This window comes from Atta colombica, unplaced genomic scaffold (genome assembly GCF_001594045.1).
Source record: "Atta colombica isolate Treedump-2 unplaced genomic scaffold, Acol1.0 scaffold146, whole genome shotgun sequence".
Taxonomy (NCBI): Eukaryota; Metazoa; Arthropoda; class Insecta; order Hymenoptera; family Formicidae; genus Atta; species Atta colombica.
This window is the reverse complement of record NW_017259235.1, coordinates 645,730-649,582: the sequence shown is the minus strand read 5'-3', so window position 1 is coordinate 649,582 and position 3,853 is coordinate 645,730. Positions and strand designations below refer to the sequence as shown.

Genomic DNA, 3,853 nt, shown 5'->3' with positions numbered 1-3,853 from the left:
TATATATATATATATAATGTAATTTGAATGTCACATAGTAATAGCTTAATCAATACTTATATTATGTGTAAATAGTGTAAATAGCCATCCAATGCAGGATAGACATGGAACATTCAGTCATAATCTCAATAATACTATCATGTTTTAAGTTCGCAACACACCGAAAGTTTCCGCAAACACATAAATAAAACAACAAATTGTTCTATTCTCAACTTTTTCTTTTTTTAAGTATTTGTTCGTAAGTTTTATATACTTGTACTTACAATAAAATCAATCATCATAGTACTGAAATCACATTTTTTAAAAATATCTCAATTATCAGATTTTCGTAGGCCTCGTGAGATCACTGCTTTTAGTGCTTTTAGTGAAAAACAAATCATGCATTCTATCTTTGACAGTCAAGAACAGCAGCAGAGTCATATTTTATTGCCTATTACGACATTAAACATTGCATTAAACTTTAATTGAATTTTTTACTTCCATCAATTGCTAAAACTATCGCTCTTTCAGCTTCCGTCAAAGGAATTCTGCACATTATTTAACATTAATTTCTTTTCTAATTGCAACATGATTTTTTTTTTTAATTCAATTCATGTCTAAAATGCTAATGGAAATAATTCAGCCATCTTCCTCTATTACGTAATGTAATGTTATTTTTTAAAGTAATTGTTACGATATGTGATACGACAAATCCTCGCGAAACTCTCATGATTAAAAGAAACGTTTCAAAATACAAAGCAGTAAAGTTATCAATAAAACGTTCTATAAAAAATCCTTATAAAAGTCTAGTAACGTTTCAGTCTTATAACAATTAGAAAAAAAATTTTTTTTAAATTGTTCTAGTAAAATTACCTTTTAAAATAATACATTCTTATATTAAAAGAAATAGATGTATAGACGCTTATTTAGTATCATTTTGCGGAAATTTTTGATGTCTATATAGATACAATTGATATCGATTATTATATTATATAGATGTAAAATATGTTTTGTGAAAATATGATATGCTCAAATTCCTCATCCATTTGTCAGCTAATAAGGTAATGTAAAAATATAAATAATATCTGTTATTTCGTCGCAATAATAGAATGGATTATCTGAATATATACGATACTGTAAAATTAAAAATATATGAAGAAATGAATTTATCAACAAGATGCGATAATAAAACTTATGTTTGCACATTTCTAATATTTAATTCTTATCTTAATGCACCTTTATAAGTAAAGATATAATAACGATGTATATTTAACAGAAGTGGAACAGTTTGCGGAATGCATTATCTTGAATAAAAAATGACTATATGCAATATAATAGGCAAATCTTGTCTCATAGGGAAAGTCTCTGTTTCTCTCTTTTTCTTTCTCCCTCTTTCTCCTTCTTTTTTGCATTTTATCGTTGTTAATTTGAATGGCGATTCCTGATCCTGTATAAACAGAATAGTATGCATCTACAAGAAGCTAACAGGCAGGCAAGCCAGTTAAGATATTACACGATTATGCACAGTTATACGAACAATCGAAGATTAAGGTAGAAGGGGATGATAGTATACTGGCTTGCGACTCTTCTCCATAATATAGAAAGCTTTAGGTTTGCCATTTCCGGGAAAGTTTTTGTGGATGCTAGTGGAACCTGTTTTAGTGGCGATTGGTGCATAATATGAAGTGGCAGCTTTTTTCCGGTGTTTTTTCATCTTCGGCACAGTGTTCCTTGAGCCGTGAAGTTCGTTGCTCAGGTGGATCCTATGCACATTCATATCGTCTAATCTATACGCCTTGTTGCCAAGGTTATTCTTTTTCGTCGGCTTGAATTTAATATTGTCGTTGTCGCTATTCGAATAGCTGAGTCTCTTGTCATTATTTCTGATGTGTTTCGTCACTGGCTGCTTTTGATGCAAATGAAGTTGGTTATCGGTGGCACGATACTCATAACTTTTGCTACTTGTATCGAGCGGATAAAGCTTATTCAGTATGGTTTTTGTAGAAGATGTTTGCTGCTGTTTCTTCATATCCTCCAACTTTTTTCTAGCGTCAATTCTTAGTTGACTCAGTTGAAGACGCTTCTTCTCCATCATTTTCTTTACGACCGGTAAATTCCAATGATAAATCTTGGCAGGTTTACCATTTCCTTGAAATCCCACCGGAAAACTCGGGCCGGTCTTAGTGACTTTGTCGTCGTTGACGGATTTGTGAGGCTTTGTAATGGTATAGTACGGAGGACTAGCCGGAAGTTTCACGATGTAAACGTGGCTGTCACGGTGTCCATGACGACGACTGTAAGGCTGATGTATGCGCGTTTGCGAGCTGAGTCCCGGTGGTTCAGGTCCGGCTAATCGCTTCTTATGATGCCCATCGGGTATTTGAAGAGGTGTCAGTCCAAGTCGGTTTAGAACAGCCGCGTTACTTGTATGAACCGTCTCAAAACTTTCCTCGGAAGTAGTCGCAGTGACGGGACTACTGAAGAATATCAGTAGTAAGCCACTTGAAAGAAATAATCTGAAAAAATCATATACATCATTATATAGTTTTATGTTAATATAGAAATTAATACAGTAATAAACAGTAATGCATAATGTAAATAAAAAATCGTTGATATAGATAAAACATAAGAATAATATCAAATTACAGAATTACTATATTTATTTATTACATTGATTTATTAGTTGATTTAAAAGAAATATATAAATGAATTTCAACGACGTCGCAAACACTTGATGTTCGAGTCGATCTCGAGATCTAGATGAAGAAAATAAAAGGTAGAGTTACGCCGACTTAGAAGACGATTCATCATGAGTTACGATTGCCATGTCTCGCGGAACTAATGAAAGAATCATCTAACCGCAAGTGCCACCAGGGATTCAAAGGAAGGACTGTGTAAGTCTGACCTCTCAGCCATCTGGCAGCTCGTAAATCTGGTTACATGTAGCAAAAATTTTAATGAAAAAGAATTTCAGAGCGTGAAAGTGATGACTCTCTGCCAACAAGGCATAGAGAAATTTTACGATGTGAGAAACCTACAATGTAAAAACATCATAACGATAAATAAGCGTCAATTTGCTCTGTTATTATGAGCCGTACATCGCTGATGAACGTGCGATGAATTACCCTTCCCACTTAATTATTCGTTACAAGAATAAAGTATGTTAATCATTCAGTCTTTCTTATACACTTTGATGATAAAACACATTATATTTATCTTTGTATTTTTAGGTGACATTCAAATCTAAAAATACAAAGTTACTTTTTACTCAACTCAATAAATGAACGTTAAAAATCAATGTTTTAACGGTCATCTATAAATTATTTTGATAATTTATTGAAACATTTTGTAATTTTTTTCTTTAATAAAATTAATGTTGCTATAATAAGATATATTTTTCCAATATGAAAGAGATAATTTTCTGGATTGAAAGAAGATACTGGAAAATGAATTTATAACGTATATAAAACACACACAAATTGAATGTGTATAAAATACAGACAAATATAGAACTGCAAATAGTAGTTCTACGTCGAAAAAATAATAAAATATTCAATAACTTGAGTGACTATGTTTGGTAAGCCAATGTTCATCGGTCTTGGAAGTTGGAACGTCCGTCATGCAATAGCCATAAATTAATATGCCAGCCGGACGACTCCCTCGTTGTGAAATTATTCCTCCATCCAGCAAGGTACTTGACGTGGTCATTCACAACGACATGACGCTCGTGCTGCGTCTAAAAGGAGTGACTGGAAAAGAAAAGGTGAAATACGATGGAAGAGGAAAAAGGTAGAAGAAGAAGAGAAAGAAGATTGCTTGTGTGCGAATAATAAAGAATGACGAAATGTTTTTGTATAATTTAATAACATTTTTG

The 3,853-nt window shown here is 32.6% G+C and overlaps 1 protein-coding gene across 1 annotated transcript in view; it reads right to left on the bottom strand.

The window, feature by feature from the left end:
• Positions 1 to 1,271: 1,271 nt before the first annotated feature.
• LOC108685142 overlaps positions 1,272 to 3,853 on the bottom strand; it is a 16,127-nt gene continuing 13,545 nt past the window's right edge. The window contains exon 2 of the mRNA XM_018189803.1: positions 1,272 to 2,495. Within this exon, the coding sequence (XP_018045292.1) occupies positions 1,526 to 2,495 (970 nt within the window). The 3' untranslated portion in view covers positions 1,272 to 1,525. The remainder of the gene's footprint in view (positions 2,496 to 3,853) is intronic.